The sequence below is a fragment of the Dipodomys spectabilis genome, unplaced genomic scaffold, assembly GCF_019054845.1.
Source record: "Dipodomys spectabilis isolate Male_0828 unplaced genomic scaffold, ASM1905484v1 ptg000045l, whole genome shotgun sequence".
Taxonomy (NCBI): domain Eukaryota; kingdom Metazoa; phylum Chordata; class Mammalia; order Rodentia; family Heteromyidae; genus Dipodomys; species Dipodomys spectabilis.
Window position 1 is genome coordinate 836,574 of NW_024870722.1, and position 22,292 is coordinate 858,865.

The following is a 22,292-nucleotide window of genomic DNA, read 5'->3' on the forward strand; positions in this document are numbered from 1 at the left end:
CGAGTGTCGGCGACCCGAAGGCGGGCAGGCGGGCGGCAGGTGCCGCCGCGGCCGGCTCCGCAGCGTCCTCCGGGCCCCGCATCTCCTCCTCGTCTACCAGCGGCGATGAGCCGGGCCCCGTCCGGGGCTGCACCTGCCGGTTGCCCATCATCACCCCGCGCCTCCCGGCGTGACCTCGGCCTCGGCTCGCGTCGGGCCCCCGCGACGCGGCGCGGCCGCTGACCGGGAGCCGCGGCCTCCTCCGCCCGACTGAGTCCTCGCTCGGGGGCCGCGCGGGGGACAGCGCCCGGCCCCCTCCCCTCCCCGGCCCCACGGTCCTCAATGTCTCCCCGGCGGGGAGGGGGCTGCCTGGGAGACACGCTGAGCGGCCCCCCCTCGAGGCCCGTCGGCCGAGGCAGCTGCGTCCAGCCCGGCGCCCCGCAGCCACCCCCGGCGGCGGCGGCCTGGAGGAGCCGCGCACCCGCCGCTGCTCCCCGCGCCTCGCAGCCGCCGCCGCCCGGCGTCCCCGGAGAGGGCGGCGGGCGCCCACCGGGGAAGATGAAGGCGGAGGGGGGCGACCACTCCATGATCAACCTGTCGGTGCAGCAGGTCCTGAGCCTCTGGGCCCACGGGACGGTGCTGAGGAACCTCACCGGTAATTTGCTGCGCCCGGGAGGGGGCTGGGGCTGGGGCTGCGGACCGCCCCCTCGCCGCGGTCCGTCCTTCCTCGCGGAGGGTGGGGAGCGCTCCTGCCGCCCCACCTCCCGTGCACCCCGCGTCTGGGCACGGGGAGGGGGGTTCATCCGATCCACGGCGGCATCCGCCGTCCCTCGGCGCGGACGGTCCCCGGGAACGTGCACGATCTCCCTCCACCCCTGCGTCCCGCCCGGCGCGGGGAGGGCCGAGGGTGACCCTGCTTCCACACCCGGAGCGGGAGACTTAAGCACCGTTAGCATCTGTGTCATTACCGTCCCCTCCCCCTGGCACGCACACGCACACGCACACCGCTCCTTTCTTTTGAGATCTTCCCCCCACCCCCACCCCTCCTTTTCTGGTTTTACTCTCATTTTCTCTTTTCTGATAAATCTCAACCCAAAGACAGGATCCACATTGCCTGTGATCTCTGCTTTGACCGTTCATTTGTTTTTGTGGAGGAGATGACTAAGTAGATTATAACGGGTCAGGTGCTGGGCCAAGGTCTAGTTCATTGGAAGCTTGTTAGCTGCATCGGTCTTCTCTCTCCCTCTCGTTTCCTGGGGTCAGTCTGTCTCCAGCCTCAAGTGGCTGCTTCTGAGACATTAAATCATTTTTGTGTAATTCCCTTCATTCATGGAGGCTGTCAGGAGTTGGACTTGTGGAACTATATTCTAACATCACTTTCTCCTTGCTAGAGTGAGCAGTTACTTGGGAGTCTAATCTGTAGGTTTGCTTTGTGGACAGAGTTATGGTGGTGTTAATGTGAAAATGCACTCTAGGTTCTGAATTTTAATCTACATACAGCCTTTGAGAGTCGTATTCACCAGAAGAAGATGCAATTACAATTTGGTGAGGTTTCCGGGCTTTTTCTCAGAAAAACGATCCTAAAATCATGCTCAGGATGTAGCTCTTCGAATAAAGTATTCATTTTAATTCAACATTAATATTTCAAAATCTGTGATGTTTAATTGACTAATAATGTGTATATAACAAGTGCATGCATATATAAATATAACACATGCATAGATATATATATATAAAATGATAGAGTTCACAGAAAAGTTCTTCCTAGAATTTATATGCCACAAGGATAAGTTTAATGGCACCTATTTTCTTGAAGTAGGAAAATTAAGGTAGATTCCAGATTGATTCATGGTAACCTCACTTTTTAGATGTAATTATTTACACCTTATTTTTATTTTACTTTGTTGTTGTTGTTGTTCTGGTACTGATGCTTGACCTCAGGAAGGGCCGTGAGCCCTTGCTTGGCTTTTGGACACACAGCCACCATGAGCCATTTCTGGCATTTTGATGGTTAATTGGAGATGAATCCTTTGAATTTATGTACCTTGACTAGCTTCGGGATGTAGATCCTCAGATCTCAGCTGCCTGAGTAGTCAAGATTATAGGCCAGGGACCAGAGGAACCTGGTTTGACTTTATATAGTTTTTATAGATCTGAAAAACTAAATTGACATAGAGGCCATTTCATGATTTAGAGATTGATTGCCTTATCCTTTGTACTTAACTATTTACCTACTTTGTCCATGTTTTCATTCAATTCTGCTTTGTATTTACCTACTTTTTTCATATTTCAAGATTATCATTTATGTTTATTAGAGTTAAATGGTAAGGATGTAATAAAAACATGTATTTATATGTGTTAATGACTAGCTTAGTTCATCAGAGAGTTTTTAGAGAAAGTTCATTTTGGGAGCCAGAGAGTAAGTGAAAATATAAATATTTCTTGGCCAAAGTTAACAATATTTAAAAATACTGTTATTGTGGCTTCCAGTTTCATAAGCCAACTGTTAGATTGACAATAGCAATTACCAACCCAGAGTTAGCATCAGTTACAGCTCAATGTGATCTTAACAATGGATGGCTTAACATAGGCTTGCTGTTTCATAAAGAATATACTGAATATTCAAAGGTAGAACTGAGGAGGGATGGGAATGTAGAAACCATTGGGAAATAACTAAGGTTTGAATATGAAGAATTCTATGCAAGTGGGTAAAAGTGCCAGAAGGCAAAGGTATGTTTCATAAGCCTATCATTTATTGAATACACTTTATATGTTATTTCTAATCTTCAGAGTAACTCTAAAAAGTATATTTATGAGAAAACTCAGAAAAATTAAACTGCCCTAAACCAATACATAGCAACTAGCCAGCTGGACTTCTAGGTAGGCTTACATGTGGTCCTTGGTCTGCAGAAGGCCTTTGAAATCATTTGGGACAGTCGTGTTTCTCAGATGCTTCTCTTTGGCTCTTAACTGCCATCCTTCTAGCTGCTTGGGTTGTATTCTCTTACAAAGATGTTATAAATATGCAAATGAGCCTTGGCCTAGTAAAGGTTGCCCACCACTGCAAGACTCAAATCTTTGCCAATAGTACTCCTTTTTCTTCTATACCATGCTTTTTGTCTGATGTCAGGAATGAGGTTAGAATTCAGGACCTCATGCTTGTGAGGTTGGTACTCTACTACTTGGGTCACACTCAGGCCATATTTTGATGTAATTAGTTTATTTTTAGATTAGATCTGGTGGGTTTTTTTTTTTTTTAAACCTGGCTTGACCTATGCTTTCCATGTAGCTGGGGTTATTGGCACATGCCCCAAAGGCTTTGCTTGTTGATTGAGATGGGTGTTACTAACTTTTTGCCCTAGCTGGCTATAAATCTTAACTTTCCTGATTTTACCTCCTTAGTAGCTGGAGTTAAGTACTTGGCACACAGTAAGTGTGAAATACATGCTTATTGGATTGAATTTTAAAAGCTTTCCACGTTGCATTTTTCAGCTATGTCTTCTTGGAATGAATATGCTTATTAATGAGGAATAATATGTTTGAACAACTTTTTTGATAATTGCCTTACATAACTTTAAAACATACACAAACCTATTTAGCACAGTTATATTCTGTGCAAAGTACCACACTATCATGTTTATTTAATCTTAATTATCTTCAGAGAGATCTTTTTCTTCAGTTTATAAATTCAGACATTGAGGCAGAGTAACTTCTATCCCATACCCAATGAGTAGAAAAGTGATTCTCTTTGGTTCAGATTGTAAGATCTACACTAAGTCAGAAGGCATTTTATTTTACAATAAAGGAGCATAAGGTAAAACCAGACTGACTTGGATTTAAGAAATGACTATGAAACTATTGCAGGAATCTGCTTACTTAAATAATAAAGGGAAAATGTGCTCTTGTTTCTGTGTTTTTCTTTATACAAACTGAACAAGTGTAATGTTATTCTCTTTGTATGTTATGTCATAGGCAAAGTGGGAAAATATATTGGACTATTTTATCTGAAACTGACCATTAAAAAGTGGTCTGTATAAGAATTACTTCCTGACACATATATATATATATATACACACACATATATATATACAGATATATGTCATATTATGTCATATATATATGTCATATATATATATATATATATGTATATATATGTCAGTTGTGGGTCCTGAACTCTAGGCCTGGGTGCTGTCCTTCAGCTCAAGGCTAGCACTCTACCACTTGAGCCATAGCACTACTTCCAGCTTTTTTTTGCTTATGTGGTTCTGAGGAATCCAACCCAGGGCCTCATGCATGTAAAGCAAGCATCCTACCACTGAGCCACCTTCCCAGCCCAGGAAATAACTATTTCAATGATAATGATGTTTAGAAACAACACTGTAGAGTTAGAATTACATTTTGGAAGTCCTGAATTACCATTGTTACCAGTTAAGTGTCAGTTTAATGGCAGAGGCAGGACTACTAGAGCCAATGTCTCCTGATTCTTTGCCTTTTCTTTCTGTCTCCAGTGAGGCTGAGAATGTGAGTGGAACTGCAGTAATCCTCACGTATCCCTGAGGAATACATTCCCTCAGTGGTTGCCGGAGACCACAGATCGTACTGAATCCTATTATGTACTTCTTTTCCTACACATGTATCTTAAGGATCACATTTAGTTTACTCTAGATGCAGTAAGAGATTAACAGTAAAAACTACAACCAAACACTTATAACAATACACTGTGACAAAATTGTCAGCATCACTACTCTTGTGCTTTGGGGCTAAGATTAAGAAAAATTAGCACAGTTATATTCTGTGCAAAGTACCACACTATCATGTTTATTTAATCTTAATTATCTTCAGAGAGATCTTTTTCTTCAGTTTATAAATTCAGACATTGAGGCAGAGTAACTTCTATCCCATACCCAATGAGTAGAAAAGTGATTCTCTTTGGTTCAGATTGTAAGATCTACACTAAGTAGATCTTACACTTAAAATCCTAGCCACTCAGAGGAGGCTGAGATCTAAGGATTGCGGCTCAAAGCTCACCCAGGTAAAAAAGTCTGTAAAGTCTGTGAGATTCTACCTCCAGTTAATGGCCAAAAAAGCCAGAGTTGGAAACTGGCACTAAGGAGAGAGAGAGATGAAAAGGGAACAAGTATCTGAACATAATCCTTATGATTCTGCAATTGTTGAGCTGAAAACAGATGGTTCCTTAGTAACTAACAGGTGGGTAAGGTACTCAGGGTGGATACTCTGAACCGAGGGGCAATTCATATCTTAACAGACAAGATGTGTTATGCAAAGTTTTAAGCAATTAAAATCTTAGGAATTATTTGTTTCTGAGATTCTGTGTTTAATTTTTTGTTTTAATATTTTTGAATGTCAGATGACTTAGATAACTTAGATAACTTAAGTAAGTAACTTAAGTTAAGTAAGTTAACTTAGAAAACTCAAGTAAGGGAGCAATACACTAATTTGTTGCCATTGTCTTTGTAAAAGTTAGGAACCCATATAAATATATCCAATGTAGAAATCTTACAAATTTAGTCTTCAGTTTATTTTCTTTCCCCTTTGGGGACACTAGTATGAGGATTCCATGTAAAGTAGATTAATCTCCAGTGATCTGTAGATCTGTACCTTCCCCAGGTCTTGTAATTTCAGGATTCCTAACAATAGTTTATATTCTTTCTTCAGCTTACTGAAGTAGAGAAATAAATGGCTTTCTTTCTTCCTCAAATATCATTTTCTTTTTCTGAATGTGTTCTAAATTCCCACATCTCAATCTAAAAATAGTCAGTATTATGTCCATGTTTTCAATTTTTAGGATAACTTGAATAAAAGAAAACCTGTAATAAAGTGTATCCTTTATTTAGTTTTATTTTCTTCAAATGATTTATTTTCCACCTTTGTGTTCTGACTCAAATTTGGTTGCTAAGGATTTAGAAAAGAATTTTTACTTAGAAAAAGACATGGTCCTTAAACTTTGGGATAAACACAGAACCAGGTTGGTGCTAGAAAGAGGGATAGTAGGCTCTAAGAAAGAGTAGAGGCTGAGTTAGATTCATCTCTCTCATCAACAGCAAGTGGGGGAGAGGTGCTCCTTTTCTCTACTCATGGCAAGCATTGAGAGGCTTGGAATTCAGGTTCAACGTGCAAAAGTTATGTGTGTGTATTTCTATTATACTTATATACATATGTGTGAGTATACAGATGCTTCTTACAGCTTTATATCTTGATAAATCCATTATAGTTGAAAGTGCGCTTAGTACTTAGTCTAGCCTACTTTAAATGTGCTCAGAGCACTGACATTAGCCCATACTTGGGCAAAAATCATCTAACAGAAAGAATGTGCTGAATAGCTCATGTAACTTTATTATATATAAAGTAAAATACTAGAATGGTTGTATGCATATACTTTTAATTTTATTTTTTTATTTTTTATTGTGAAAATACTGTACAGAGGGGTTACAATTACATGGGCAAGATAATGAGTACATTTCTCATCAAGCATTGTAGCCTCCTCCTTTGTTTCCCCTTCCCATCCCTTCCCATCTCCCACCCTCCCACCTCACCCCCCCCACCCCCCCCCCCTCCGGCCAAAGTTGTAAAGTTCATTTTTTGACAAGTCGTTATGCCAGTCTTCTTAAAACCTTTCATTTGCTTTAATTCCAACAACCATGATAATAGTATGCATGTATTTTTATACCATCAAAATATAAAGGTGAAAATTGTAAGTTGAACAGTTGGTAATGGTTTATAGAAGTATGTACTTAAGATGTTCATAAGCATATTATTTTAGTTCCCTTTTATACTTTAAAGTGCTAAGCCATTTTAGTGTTACTTTTCAGTGTCATTAAAATAAAAGAAATTGAGAAAAAGCTAGTGCTTAGTATTTCCCTGTCTGGATCAGCTCACACTTAATGGTACAACCAGCACCTTCCTTCAGAAGAGTTCCAGGCAGGTGTGCTTCCCTCACTATTGCCATGCCAGTAGGATTTGCTCCACCGTTAGTGAGTTTATGTAGATGAAGTGAGTTCATGTAGAATTGTGTAAATATAATTGATACATATAGGCTTACTTACATATTTTACTTTTCAATGTTTTTGCTGAACCCCTCCATTTTTTTTCCTGAAATATACGTGAAAAATTCCATTCTCTTTTGTGGTATAGAGCTAACTAGTGAATGTTGGTAGGATTTGTACTTCCTAACTTTTAGGAAACATACCTGTATATCTGAAGGAAAGCATTTAATTCCCATCTGATGAGTATATCTCCATACTCTCTGCAATATGAAATCCAAGGGCTACATTACTTTTCTTAAGCCTATAGCAGTTTCTGAACTGGTTAGTGTTAGGGCTTCTCAGGTTGAATTTTTGTAGATAAGTATTAGAATAAAGCTCATTTATCTTTCTTTTCATTCATTGGTGACTGAAAGGAAGGTTCAGGAAAATAAGATAATCTTGGAGTCAGAGTTACTAAAGGTCAGCAGCAGCAGCAGCAGCAGAAGAAGAAGAGGAGGAGGGGGGGGGAAGGAGGAGGAGGAGGAGGAGAAGGAGGAGGAGGAAGAGGAGGAATTGGGATTAAAATGGTCAAATGTAAGAGGACTGTCATGACAGTGAAACCATTGAACTTACATAATATTGGAGAAACAATTCTTATTATGGCTATATTTATTCATTATTTATTATGGGTCAGGTATTATGTCTGACATTTTACAGGTATCTCACTATCATTAAACATCACACAATTTATTATCTTATTTAAATATGAGATTATAAAAGGTATGGAATGCTAATTGCATATTTTAATGATTCAGATTTTAGCAGTAGAAACATCATAGACTGCACAGTGGCAGTACAACACACTTAATAGAGGTCTCATTAGGCTATCAGATTTCATCCAGTGACCTTGAGTTACATAGATTAAGCCTTGGGAAAAATAGGCTTTTTATCAAAGTTTAAGAAAGAAGAATCAGAATTTTTACCTTAGCCAAATGCTGGTGCTAGCGTATAAATTTTGGAATGAGATCTAGGAGCACATAGGCACTGACTATGGTAGGATTTGGAAAAAAATGCAAATAGCTTTGGGGAGTATAGATTGGTAAGGCAATTAACAACAGCTGATTAATTAGTGCTAGCTTATTATTGCCCTTCACTTGAGATCATGGTGTATGTTCATGTGTTTGAAGTACATTGATTTTCTAATTTTTTTCCTAATTCACCAAGGCTTGTAAATCTGACATACAACAGTTTATATGCAGGCTTTTCGTTGCAAGGAAGGAGTGTGATGTATTTCCTTTTAAGAAATTCTGCTTTTCAGTAGTTAACATTTAATACTTCTCAAGATACTGGACATTGTTCCCAGAATATTATACATATTATTTAATATGATCCTCATAATAATGCAATCCATTTGAACTCCATTTATATAAATGAGAAAACAGGAACAGAGAATATAATATCTTGCCCCTGCTTACAGAGCATGCAAGCCAGGACTTGAAAATTTATCACTGTCAACCCAATTGAGCAAACATTGAATAATTGCCATGGACTTGGTGCTGTTGTAGATGCAAAGGTAAATAACACATGGTTTACTATTCTCAAAAGCTTAGATTTTACTGAGTATTGACTTACAAGTTTTTATATTCATGGTCTAATAATAACAATTTTTCTCTAATTTAGCCATTTAGAATGAGAAATATGTCTCCATTTCTGATGTTGAAGACTGCTGGATCTGGTTCAGGATCTTAGGGTGCTCCAGTCTAGCTGTCAGCCAGGGCTACATTCTCTGGTGACTGCCCTGGAAACTAGAAGGCCAGCGTCTAAGCACACCCAAATGGCAGGTGGCAGGAGGTGGAGGGCCCTTCTGTGGATTGCTTGCAGTATAATTTTCCTCAGAGTAAAAGATGGGGAAGTGGAGTGGAGAAACCAAAATAGAAGCCATAAAATGTTTTATAACCTAATCTTGGAAATGTTGCCATACACTTTTGCTCTTTTCTGTGGTCAAACAGACATTGTGGGAGGGAACTATACAAGGCTTGTAGAGGACCCTTGGGGGCTGCAGGAAGCTGGCTGCGACAGTCATTAACACTAGAGATGGTAAGAATGAAGCAAAGCCTTTAAAGGAAGGCTAGAGATAACACAGAAGACAGGATGAAGGGGATGAAATTTCTGTAAATGGTGCTTCGGAGAAATGCTGTTTGTTATATAGTAGCATTATATAAAATAGTGGTGGCTTTCTTTCAAAGGTTAATCTTGGCATTTTTTGGGTGAGTTCTGTGCTAGTTGTACACACTGATGAAGAGAAGTGAACCTCAAGTCAATGCCATTAGGAGCTCCTGGTCTTAGAAAAGTTAGCCAATTTTAAGTCGTTCTGTGGCTTGTTGTGTTCAGGAAGACCCAAGCTGTGGTATTCAGGCAACAGAAGAGGAGCTAAAGAATGAGAAAGAACTTGTGTATGGGATGGCAGAGAGGTGGACTGCTTTGGGGTGGTCCAGGAGTACCACACTTTTAGGGCTCATCAAGTCTAAAGGTAGTATGCTACCCTTGGATGTCTGTCTAACAAAGATGTTTCCATCAGTGATATGAAACTAGATTTTCATTATCAAACTCTCTTTTCTTATTCATTCCATGAAGTACTTTAGTCTGCTGTGGGTTCTAAGCCTAGCACATAAGAGAGTCACCTGGGGCTGTTATATAGATTCAAGGCCCTAGTCCTCTGCATGGGATTAGGATACTTGGGAAGAGACTTCCGTGACCTCCCTTTCGTCATACACTGTCAACAGTTTTCATGCTGATGTTGAGGAAAGGCTAGTCTAGAAGTTTTAATGAGTTAAGTAAAGTTTAGAGATGTCATTAGGAGTTAAGGGAATAATTTACTCATTTTTATATAAACTTGTTTCACGTAATCTTTGGAATTACGCCATTTTTGAAGTGGGGTTTCTTCAGACCTTGAGTATGCCAATTTGTAGGGTGAGGTTTAGAATCAACAAAATCTTTGTTCTTTTAGAATTTAATTAGTATTTCTTTTAAATTGGCTTGAAATCTCTGGATTTAGTATCTGAAGGTCCCTTCTAGTTCTCAAGCAACAATTTTTTTTCTTCTCTTTTTAAATCCATTGTGGCCCAGCTGCTTCCTCAGGATTGCTATCAGAATAAATAGCATTGAAGATGTGATGTTCCAGTCTGACCTGGCTTTGCATTCCTTACTAAATTTTCCTGGTTATGCTTTTATTTCCTGATCTGTCCCTTATTCAGATACAAGTTCAGGATGGTGTTTTATTGAGAATTTTGTTGACATAGCAGTTCATTTTCAGCACTGAACATATAGGACACATAATGAGATCGTAAAACATTTTACCTGGGATTATTTTTAGGATGGTGTTTGATTTAAAGAAACACATTGTTGCTTACTATTTTTTTTAATGTCACACTTATAATTTAGCTCAAAGGCATACAGGTATTAATATTGAAAGTGCTGTATAATTGCTGCTTTAATTCATAGTAGATTCAGATTTTTACATTTAAACGATATACTTTTATAATTGATTAATCAGTTGTGAGAGAAAATTAAATGGCATCTTCGAGGAGGATTGTGATGGCTTAAATATAGAGCAATGTTTAAAATTTTTTTAAAACAATTTTAACCTGATTTCTTTAAAGGAAGGGATATTGTGGTTGTTGTAAATTATAAACCTGGATTTCTTTTTTTCTTTTTTCTTTTTGCGTTAGTCCTAGGGCTTGAACTCAAGCACTTTTACTCAAGGCTAGCACTCTACCACCTGAAGCATAGCTCCATTTCTGGCTTTTTGGGTAGTTAATTGGAGATAGGAGTCTCACAGGGAAAGCCCAGGCTGGCTTTGAACCATGATCCCAGATCTCAGCCTTCTCTGAGTTACTAGGATTACTGACTCCAGGCTAAACCTGTTTTTCTAGTAATTCCCTTTTACTGTTCAGTGATGGGTATTGTAATTTACTATTTGAAATTATATAATTAGCAAGCAAGAGGATAATTTTGTTTAAGTGGGTAATCAGTACCCTTGCCATATGTTTTAAAAGGCAGTATGTTAAAGTAGTTCTTGAAGGAGCTACAGTTGATTGTGAAAACTAGTGTTTTTGCTCTCTTAAAAGAAACAATTATTAAATATTTATAATAGCTTCAACTTGTGGTATGTGAGGTCTAAGTGAGAAAATGCAGGAATTTGAGTGATGAAAAGGTAAGAAAAATGTTTTGTTTTGTTTTTAAAAGGAAATAGTTGCCTTCAGTTAGCTTTCTGTGTTTCTCACTTCTTTATGTAGAGTGAGGCTCTACGTACAGTCAGGCTTCTACATAGAGTTTCCTTTAATGTGCTTTGTAGCATAGGTATGCTGGCAGTTGATTCTGCCAGTTTTTTTTCTTTCTGGAGAAACAGAAGTTGCTTTTGCCTTCAGTTTTCAAAGGTATTTGTACTGTGTATAGATTTCTTTTTTATAGTCACTTCCTTTTCCAATATGGTTAAAGATGTTTTGATTGGACTCCTTCTGAAGAGAAACTTTCCAGTCTTAATCTTTATTTCTCTGTACAGGGTGTTGTCTTCTCCTATTGCCTTGAGTGTTTTCATCTTTGTTTTTTACTCATTTCACTGTGATGTAGCTAGTTGTATGCTAATGTGGGTGTCCAGTTTTCATCTATTACTGGTTTTAAGTTTTTGTTTTAGAGAGGGGCTATTGGTCTTGCTCTGGATTCTCTGAGCATCTTAGATTTGTGGCTCAATGTTTTTCATTTCTGGAAAATTTTCAGTTACCATCTCTTCAAATATCTTGCCTACCACCTTCTCTCTTTCTTCTGGGATTCCAATTACATACTTGTTAAAACTATTTAAAACGTCAAATAGTTCCCAAGCTCTCATGTTCTGTTTCAGTTTTATTCATTTCTTTATAGTGTATCTTTAAGTATAGATACTTCAGTTAACTGTCTCAAATGTATTTGAAACTGTTAATGAAATTCTTCATGTCTGATACTTTAAAAAATTTTTCTGGTATTGGATATTGAGCTCAGAGTCTTGTGGTCGCAGGGTAGGTACTCTTTAATTTGAGCCATGCCTCCAGCCCCATTTTGACTTGGTAGACTTTTTGAGGTAGGGTCTTACTTTAATGCCCAGGCTAGCCTGGGCTGCAGTTCTCTTACTTGAGTGTCCCTAGAGGTGACAAGTTTGTACCACTGTGCCAGGCATGGCATAAGAGGTGCATGCAACTGCACTCAGCCATTGAGAGAGGTGCAATCTTGAGAACTTCTTATTGCATGTGGTCTTGAACCAAAGTCCTCTGATCATTGCCTCATATGTTGGTAGCTTTATAGCCTTGGGCATCCCTGCCTAGTTCATTTCTTTAATTTTCTAAGATTTCTTTTTGATTTTGGTGATTTTGGTAGTTTCCATATCTCTGCCAAAATTCCCCATTTGTTATGTGTCCCCCACTTTCCACTAGAACCTTTAACATGTGTGTAACAGTTATTTTACAGTCCCTATCTATCGACTCTATATATTGGGTTTATTTGAGTTAGATCCTCTTATATGCCTTATCTCCTGAGTGTGTCTCATTTTTTGTTGTTGAACACAGTGCATAGAACATAGCGTGTAGAATTGTAGAGGCTGAGGTACATAACATTTATTTTTGGAAATGGGCTGCTTTTGTTAGACCAGTAGTGTGAAGACTTGATTTAGTTTTGAGTTTTGCTTTTATTATGCTTACTTTCAGTGTGCAGTATAATTCAAAGTCTCTGGAGGTCATGGTTGTTGTCTTGTGCTTCTGATGGAAGCAGTCTCAGTGTTGGTGCTCCACTGTCACTTTTAGTCATTTCTGCCCACCTGTCTCACTGTTGGATCATTGTTTTTTGTTACGTAGTGCTATGCTTTTGGTGGGAGTTGTCCTGGTTCTGTTTTAGTCTTAGGTGTGAGATGTTTGTTGGGGTCTTTGGGAGTAAGCTTCCTCAGCATTCCTGCCTTTCTGAACTATACTGGCCATATTCCCTCCTGTGTCTGTGATTGCTCTTGAGTTTCCTGTCCTCCCCTTGGCAGTACTTGACATCTGGAACAAAATCTCAGGCTTTAGTTAATTTTGTGCTTCACTATGCATAGAGATTTTTGTTTTTCCTTTCTCTAAAGTGGAGATGTGTTCTTGTCCTCTAAAGGGATTTTCTGTCCTCTCCAATGGCTGAAGGAGTTCATTTTGCATACAAGAAAGATTCCTAGGAACAGGCAAGGTGTCCTGTGTTTCCTCTAGCAGTCTATGGTGCCCTCCCCTCAGCCTGCATTGCCAGGTGGCTCTTTCCACTACCCAAGAGAGACCAGTGGCAAAGAGCTAACGAGCAAGTGTGCACATTGCTTGTGTCCCACTTGTGTCGCTTACAAGGCTGACATGCTAGCCCACTGTTGACCTTTGAACAGTTATAAAAAGCAGAGTTAATTTCCCCTTACCTATTTGTGGTGCCTTCTGCAGCTCCTGAGCAAGAGTGGTATTTTTCTCTGGAATTTGTTGTCATATACTTCTCGAGTCATGATGTGCTAAGGATAAAAATTGCAGACACTAGAAATTTGAGATTAACTCAGTTTTAAAACATGGGAAATAGCATAGATACATACATGCATATATATATATATATATATATATATATATATATAGGAATGCAAGGAATTTGCTGGTAAATGTATCCACATTTTTATTCTTGACAATTTCTTGTTTTTAATTTCCTTATTACTTGCTTCTCACTAATATTTGGATAATGTTGGACCAAACTTCCTTTTCTGTGCTTATAAATAGTATGTTATAGTAGATCATCCAGATGTCCTAGCCAGAACTCTGTGAGGCCTGATGTCATTTCTCCTTTACCCCTGTCATTCAGGCTGTAGAAGCAGTTTTCCTAGATGTTGCTTAGATTTACTTCCACCTAAGGTCATGCCTAATTTTAGGCCTTCATTGCTCCTAGGACTCTCTCTCATCCCTTCAAGTCTCACTTTACTATAGCTCTTTCAGTAGTATTTCTAAAAGGCAAATTTGATTGTATGGCTTTCTTATTTAAAATCTTTAGTTGGGTTCCACCCTTACAATAATATCCACCTTTTTTTAGGGCCCAGAACACCTTTCCTATAGTTATTTGTCTCTAGCACACTGGTAATTTATTTTTTTTATTTTTGGGTCTGGTCGTGGGCCTGAACTCTGGGCCTGGTCACTGCCCTCAGCTCTTCAGCTCAAGGCTAGCGCTCTACCACTTGAGCCACAGCGCCATTTCCGGCTTTTTTCTTTTTGCTTATGTGGTACTGAGGAATCGAACCCAGAGCCTCAGGCATGCAAGGCAAGCGCTGTACCACTGAGCCATCTTCCTAGCCCAGCACACTGGTAATTTACACCATATTTCTTTGGCCAAATCTCTGGCCAAGCCAGAGATTTTGCAGTCATACACAGTTGCATGATTTGAGCATTATGTCTTGCAACAGAGGTTTCTTATCTTGGCTGTATGTGAAAATCACCTGGGAAGTATTTAAAAATTCTAATGTCCAATGCCTGCTTAGTATATATGATGTTCTGGGTTCAGTTACTAGCACTAAAAAATTAAACAGCAATTACAGTTAAAATTCTTGACTTTGTGAGCCATATGGGCCCTGTCACAACAACTGAACTCTGCCACTGTAGCATAAAAGTAGTCACAGACAACATGAACAAGCATGTCTATATGCCAGTGAAGTTTTTTTGATTCTGAAATTTAAATTTTGTATAATCTTTATGCATTATGACATATTGCTCTTTTGATAGTTTGACATTTCTAAGTGTTAAAGTCATTCTTAGTTCACAGACTGTTCAGAGATAGCTGGATATGGTTCCTGGGTCAGACTTACTTAGTCTTAGACTGGAGAAGTTTTCATATTATAAACAAATTACTTCCCAGAGAGCATAGTAAATTATGTGGGCCATGTCCCCAGTTTCAGAGTTCTCTGCTCTTAGAAACATAATGGGAGCACGTTCTATCCCTTGGACTTGCTGGGATGAAAAAGCCTGAGGTCAAGTAGAGATCACTTAATTTGAACACAAATTATTTAAAAGTATAATATGAACTATTTCTACAAAATGGTAGAAAATCATTAATAGCTATATAATTGTAGCCTTATAGGTGTGGTATTTTTATCTTGAGGCATAACATAAATAGAATTTTCAGTATCAGCTAACAATTGACATTATTAGAAGGTTAGACAACCAAGTTAGTTAACACTTTTAACTATTTTTAAAGATTAGAAATATATTTATGTTTGTCTAATGATAGATTTGGTGTTTATGAGATTGGGACATTTAAATACACAACTCATATGTAACTTTAGCCCAGAACAGTGATTTTCATCTATACTGTAAGCTAAGACTGTGTAAGAGATTTGATTAAAAAAATAGTGGTTTAGGTTTTAAAAACTTCAGAGATTGTCTCAGTTGTAATCTCAGTTGTAGCCATTGGCCTAATAAAACATCTTTTGTTCTTCTTTGCTGAATTGTTAAAAAATAACATATTTGCAGTGGAAATTGGGATAAGTATTGTAGAATGGTTGTTATACATAGTAAAGGATATGTAAAATAGTTTCATCTATCAGATAACCATTGTTAAGTCTTCTATTCCTATAAATTAGGAACATTCCATGCCTACTACTCTTGGGCTACTTTTTATTCAGTATTTTTCTTATCATCTAAGTTCATTTCTCATCAGTATATTTATTTAGATATTAAGAACAAAAGCATAGAAGGTAGTTGTGAAATTCATTCTCATCAGTGTATTTGTTCAGAGATTAAGAACAAAAAACACAAAAGATAGTTTGTGAGTGGTGTCATAACTATTGCTGATGAGAATTGCAGATTAACAGCAGTACTATTTCTACTATTGTTTGTAGACTAGAATAAATTATAACTCTGCTGATTTATATCTTACCAAAAGGTAAAAAAAATACACTGTACTAATCCTGGCAAAATTAGTTAAAGATGAAGACTATAAACAACTTTGCATGGGTAAAATGACCCAGAGGACTTTATGCCCAGGAAGAAGGCATCTTCCATTTTAGTGTCTTATGGTGATTGTGCTTCAGAGTGTCTGTTTTTGTGCTATTTTTTAAATTGCTTTATATTTTGTGACTGGTAGCAATGCCATCTTCTGGCCTCCTTTTATTGTTGTCTATATTCAGGAAACTTGTACTAGGTGTGCTATAACTTGAGTCAAATTTTCCCAATTCTCCCATTGACTCCAATTTCTTCTTCTTTTATTTACTTATTTTTCCATTGGTCTTGGGGCTTGAACTCTGGGCCTGGGCGCTGTCCCTCAGCTCTTCAGCTCAAGGCTAGTTCTCTACCACTTGAGCCACAGTGCCACTTCGGTTTTCTGGTGGTTCATTGGAGATAAGAGTTTCACAGACTTTCCTGCCCCGGCTGGTTCTGAACCACAGTCCTCAGATCTCAGCCTCCTCAATAGCTAGGATTACAGGCGTGAGCCATGACTGACTCCAATTTCTTGTCTCTCAAGTAAGCAGGCATTACTTGGAGCTGCATTCAATATGGTTTGGTGTTCCAAGTCATTACTTGTAAATTATTGAGTCATGTTTTGTCCACAAAATCAAGTACCAATCTGGCTATGCTTAGAAAAATATGGGCTTTGAAATTGTTGTGGATCATTCTGATTAGTCTTTGCTGTTTTTTTTTTTTTAATTATTTTATTGTAAAGATGCTGTACAGAGGGTTTGCTGGGGTTTTGTAATGCATAGTTTTGTCTACTTGTATCATTGACTTAAGTTCATGCATAACATAATAGCAGTCAGTATCTCTCTGGTTTCCAGTACATTCAGGGTACTCTCAACCTGTTCTATGCCCTTGGTATGCCCACTTAAAACATCAAGTCCTACTGGAACACATAGTAAAGCAAAGAGCAAGACTGTGAAAAGAGTGATATGTTATATGTATTTGTCCAGATTTTTGTGGTACAGTCAATTTGGAAATAATATTTTAAAAAACTTTTTCATGTATTTTAACAATTTTCTGTTAACTAATATGACTTTTTAACATTTAGAGTGCAAATCGGGACAAATATATCTCAGAGATGAATTATTGAGTAGGTCCAACAGATGAAGAAAAGGCTCTGATATCCCTTCTGTCCTCTTAGTAGCTTTCTTTTTCGGTGAGGCCGTGGTCACCTGTTCTTGCTCTACCCTTGGGATCCTGAACTTCTTTTCATCTAAGCCAATCATAGGATCCATGTAAATACCCTGGTACATACGTCCTCAAGGCATTCTTTCTTACTGGCAGTGGCTGAGGCATCTGAAGGAGATTACCACTCAGTTGTACTCATCTATCCTATAATTCAGAATAATAGAAGTAACTCGCAGCCTAACTTTAAAACTCTCAACAGACTTCAGTTTTTGTTCATGATAAGTAGTATATTTTTTTAAATAAGAGAAACATGAAATTCAACTTGATTTTGGGTCAGTTTGTTTAAGAGCGTTTGCTTGATGAGCAACTGGGCAGGTCATCAGAGAATACTCTGAGGTTTGATTTTAGGTGTATGGTCCTATTGATACCTATTGTAAGTTAAAATATTTTTTATAAAGATCCTAGTGAGTCTTCATAAAGTATTAAACTTAGAATTCATATTCATTATTGTCAGTTATATTTTTTGTTGAGGTAAATTATGTATTTAGAAGACAAACGATACTATTTCTTATTTTCTGTTCCCTCATTCATAAGCTTAGATATCGTCCAGAAATTATTCCTTTGGATTATATTAGAAGGATAACAAAGAAAAGGCCTTTTGGGGGTGGGGATGCAGGGATTAGATTTGTTAAGCTTTTCTAAATGGGCTTGGGATCCAAGGAAAATTGTTGAATTCTAGAAGAATATATTGATCTTATTAGAAAAGAAATATGACAAAGAAAGATTTTCACAGGGCATGTTGATATAGGAAGATGATATTTCAGATTGGCTTTAGCCATCTTCAAAGTCTAGTTATGACCATTAGGTTTAAATACAGGAAAAATGAGGGGCAGGGGCAAAGGCTTGTATAGTTTGAGTCCTGGTTACAGCTGGTTACAGTCTGGCTGGACTTTATTTCGGTGCTGGTTTTCCTGGGTTCCAGAGAAGTTACCACTGCTATCAATGAAGGTAGCAGTCTGGTTCATATGAGGTGATTCTTCCTGCTCCAGGGTGCAGTGTGAGCATTCTAGGTAACTGTCCTCATTTAGAGATGATCTATCTATGAGGCTCTACTGTTCCTTATGTTACCTTTCAGTGAGTCCAAGTCAGAAAAAGATCTATTTAAGCCAAGTGCTGGTGCCTCATGCTTGTAATCCAAGCTACTCAGGAGTCTGAGATCTGAGGATTGCAGTTCACAGCCAGCCCAGGCAGGAGAGTCTTTGAGACTCTTATCTCCAATAATTGGGAGTAGTGCTGTAGCTCAAGTGGTAGAGCACTTGCCTTGAGCTGAAGAGTTGAGGGACAGCACTCAGGTCCAGAGTTCACGACCGACAAAAAAAGAAAACACACACACACATACACAACAACAACATAAAAACGATTTCGTTTAAGGATTCAGGTGGACCTGTTGCAACAATGAGAAGTACAAAATGTCATGTCAAAACCAGCTTTACAATGTCGGTGTGGGGGGGAGGGGGGAAGGATTTGGTGGGGGGGAGGGGGGAGGCTGGGAAGGGAAGTGAAGGGTAAACAAAGGAGGAGGCTGCAATGCTTGGTAAGAAATGTATGCATTATCCTGCCCATGTAATTGTAACCCCTCTGTACAGTATGTTCTCAAATAAAATAAAATTAAATTAAAAAAAAAAACAAAAAAACCCAATGATTAACACAGTTGACAACAGCAAGAAAGATAAAACCACTTGTGTCTCTATCTTGGGGTTCATTTCACTTAGCATCATCTTATATGGTCGTATGTACATAGCTTTTGCCAGTGTCATTCTTTCTGATGGAGGCATACCACATTTTCTTGATCCATTCATCTACTGAGGGCATCTGGGTTGGTTCTATATCTTAGCTATGCTGTGATAAACATAGTTGTTCTGGTAGCTTAGTGGTTTTATCTTTCTTGCTGTTGTTTTTAATGTACTTAAAATGTACCATGTGATTTGTTTGTGTTTTTGTATGTTCTTCCCCCATGGTATAACCCCTGTTTTCATTGTATTGTATTCCGGTGACCTGAATCTTGTGTGTGTGTGTGTGTGTGTGTGTGTGTGTCTGTGTGTGTGTGTGTGTGTGTGTGTGTGTGTGTATTTCTAATTTGGGAAGGGGAAGGGAAATAACAAAATGGTGAAATAAGGATATAGGTTGACCCATTGTAACAATGAGATATACAAGACACTATGTTGAAAACAAACTTAATAACTTGGGGCAGGGAGAAGGAGTAGTTGGGGAGGAGGAGGGAATGGATGGTAGGGAAAAAACAAAGGAGGAAATAACAATGCTCGATAGGAAATGTACTCATTACCTTACTGATGTAACTGTAACCCCTCTGTATAGTATTTTTACAATAAAAATATATACAATAAAAAACAGTTGACATAGGAAAACACACACACACACAAAAACAAAAAACGATTTAATCCCTAACTTCTCGAGCAGTACACCAAATGTTAGCAGAAATTTAGGGCAGTTAAGTTGACTGTGGTCCTTGCATTTGCAGAAGAAGAATTCAGGCAAGATATGAACATAGTAAAAGTGATAGGAAAGTTTATTAGAAAAGAAATATGGCAGAGAAAGAGAGCACATGGCATAGACATGCCATGGGAAGACATCTCAGCTGCTTTGTGTCCTTGTCCTCATAGCTTGGCCTAAGGTTAAGCAGGGAGAAACGGAGTCCTTGGCCTTCTGATTGGCATAAGGTCGTGGTGCCAAAGGTTCAGTGCAGCATCCCATTTCCTCATTCTTCTGTCCTTCTTACTTCCTCATTCTTGTATCCCCTGTCCCTATTCTGTTGTTAGGCAACAAGTTGTGGTTTTTGCCAGCTTATTCTGTCTTTTGCAAGTTTTGTAGGCCACAGTTCCCTACCTGCCTGCCTTTCTACTAAATTTGGGGTACTTTTGGTTCTTTGTCAGAGATGTTCAGAATCATCTGTCTTTCCTGGCTTCAAGGTGATTACAAAGTGATTAGGGACAAAATGGCCTAAAATACCAACAACACAAAACAGACACAGAGATGCCAGGCTTTTCTTTTCTCCCACTTTTAATTTGTGGCAGCAAAACAGTGTTAAATGCCTCTTAAAGATTGAAAGTGGTTTGTCCCTAGGGTAAGAGTTGCAGCTTTAGCCTTTGAGGTTTGAGTATTTAATGAGATTCCAGTGAGAAATTCCTGTTCTCAGGTATGTATAGTATACAGGGCTGAGGTTACCTTTAATTGCAATATTTTCTCAGAGACCTGGTAATCTTGCCCTTTATTTTAATACCCTTTGCATTTCCCCATCACTCATGGCTAGCTTCGACTCATCATTATGATCATGTTACACCAATATCTCTTGGTGGTAACTCTACTCTTAATCCTTTTGGTATACATACATCCAGATGGATTATATGGTTGTTTTTAAGTTTTTATAATGTCTGCACTATTTTAATTTTCTGCCAACATGTTTGGATAAGAGGTTTTAAATTTGTTTTTGTGCTCTTTAATGACTATTGATTTTTTTTCACATGATGGTGAGTAAATACTTAATTCAAATAGCAGGTGAGATTCTTTGTCTTATATATAGAATATATACATATCAAGGACGATCCTTAAGATCACAGCTAGATATTTTGGGCTCAGCTCTCTCAATTATAAGTAACAAGCTTTACCTGATTAGTTTAAATAAAAATGAATCTTATTGCAGACAAACTGGGGTGTTTCGTATATAGCAATGTAACAGGGCTTGAAATCACTTGAATAAGTGACTTAGTTGTCTTTTGTCATTGGTTTTTCTATTTTCTATTTTCCTCTATTGTGGCTTTCATAGTGTGATAAGGAAAAGGATTCAGCTTCAGATACCCAAAGACAAAGGAGACTTAGTTGCTCCCAATACAGAATTCAGTGGAAAGAAATGATTGGCACACTGTGATCAACTGCTGGCATATTGTGCCTAGTAGCTATGGTCAGCAATGGAGTCTGTGCAATAACATGGCATCGATATCTGTGGGAAATCTGTGGATTAATTGAGAGGTGTACTGAAAGGGCTTGAATGCTGGAAAGACAAAGGTATACTCATTTACTGTTTATTAATTGAGAGGTCAATAAACAGCTGATTGAGGACATGTTAAAGAAAAAATAATAGAATAACGGAGTTCAGAAAGTTCTAGCTAGAAGTATTAGGAAGACTAGAGACAAAGAAGTTAAAAAAACCTCTGGTTTAATATTTAGTATTTAGTATATAAAGTTGAGGGCTAAGTTATAAAAGGTAAAATTATAGAATGATGTTTGGAATGATTGGGATTAAGAAATAGTTTAAAAAAACATAGCAATGCTATTTAGTGTAAAAATAGAAAAATATGAAGCAAAAGAAACTGAATTTAATCTAAGAGGTTTGCAACTAGATAATGGGGTCAAGCTAGAAGAAGTTAAAGTAAGGCCTTAGCCTTCTGCAGTCGTGGAGGGAATTCTTTCCCCATCAACCATGGGTGATGAGTGATTTATTTAGCACTACTATATGTCAGGCACATTATCTTACTGAGCAATTGTTGACTGAATTTTATAAGGTGGGTTTCAGAAGACTGATGACACTTTGCCTTTCCTTTCAGAGATGTGGTACTGGATTTTCCTCTGGGCTCTCTTCTCCTCTCTGTTTGTCCACGGTGCTGCGGGCGTCCTGATGTTTGTGATGCTGCAGAGGCATAGGCAGGGGAGAGTGATCTCTGTCGTTGCAGTCAGCATCGGATTTCTGGCTTCTGTAACTGGAGCAATGATCACTAGTAAGTGGACTTTGTTCTGTAAGGACATAATTTTATGTGCATTGACCATTTCGGTAACCATTCTTGTTGTTAATTCAACATTTGTGTAATCTTTCATAAAAATATTTTCTAGTGATCTATTCATTGCCCCTCAAAAGTGAAGGTGAGTTTCTTTACTCATTGAACAGATAGTTTTACTTCAGCATGTGAAGACTCGTAATGCAAGGTTTCTGAGGAAATAGAAATATTTGTAAAAATTGGCAAGGGGCATAAGCATGTTGGTGGTAACATTTCTTTTTTTTTTTCCGGTCGGTCATGGGCTTGAACTCTGGGCCTAGGTGCTGTCCCTCAGCTCTTTAGCTCAAGGCTAGTGCTCTACCACTTGAGCCATAGCACCACTTCCAGCTTTTTCTGCTTAT

The 22,292-nt window shown here is 38.6% G+C and overlaps 1 protein-coding gene across 1 annotated transcript in view; it reads left to right on the forward strand.

The window, feature by feature from the left end:
• The first annotated feature begins 491 nt into the window (after window positions 1–491).
• Tmem170b (transmembrane protein 170B) overlaps window positions 492–22,292 on the forward strand; it is a 30,811-nt gene continuing 9,010 nt past the window's right edge. The window contains exons 1-2 of the mRNA XM_042678519.1: window positions 492–634; window positions 21,724–21,894. Coding sequence (XP_042534453.1) covers window positions 538–634; window positions 21,724–21,894 — 268 coding nt within the window. The 5' untranslated portion in view covers window positions 492–537. The remainder of the gene's footprint in view (window positions 635–21,723; window positions 21,895–22,292) is intronic.